The 354-nt window shown below is 61.6% G+C and overlaps 1 protein-coding gene across 1 annotated transcript; it reads left to right on the top strand.

The window, feature by feature from the left end:
• Positions 1–108: 108 nt before the first annotated feature.
• Positions 109–330, top strand: DQ04_27261000 (protein kinase; the record flags this gene model as incomplete). The annotated part of the gene is made up of 1 exon (XM_009318371.1): positions 109–330. The coding sequence occupies one exon, from the start codon at positions 109–111 to the stop codon at positions 328–330; it is 222 nt and encodes a 73-aa protein (XP_009316646.1).
• Between the last annotated feature and the right edge of the window lie 24 nt (positions 331–354).

Below are 354 nucleotides of genomic sequence, written 5' to 3' on the forward strand. Positions count from 1 at the left end.
CCTGCCGCGCACTGTTTGGTTGAGGGCGCCGGCGTGGAGTGCGGGTCGCCTGCGGGGGAGGGGGCGCGCGTGCAGGACAGCCTCACGGCGGAGGTGCTGCTGCAGGTGATGGAGATGAACACCGGCAACAAGGCCGAGTACGCGAAGCTGAAGCAGCTTCTGGGGGGTGACGTTGAGGCCGTTATGCTTGTGCAGGTCCTTCTGCTTACGCGTGGCAACGACAGGAACGCGCTGGAAAACGGCATATTCAAGCTGCTGATCTCGCTGAAGCCGCACATTTCTGTGGAGGAGGTGATGCTGTGGATGGCCGGACGAGGCCACGGGGCGTAGATCCTCGCGTTTCTTTTTTTTTTT

This window comes from Trypanosoma grayi (genome assembly GCF_000691245.1).
Source record: "Trypanosoma grayi strain ANR4 Tgr_2726_V1, whole genome shotgun sequence".
NCBI classification, from domain to species: domain Eukaryota; phylum Euglenozoa; class Kinetoplastea; order Trypanosomatida; family Trypanosomatidae; genus Trypanosoma; species Trypanosoma grayi.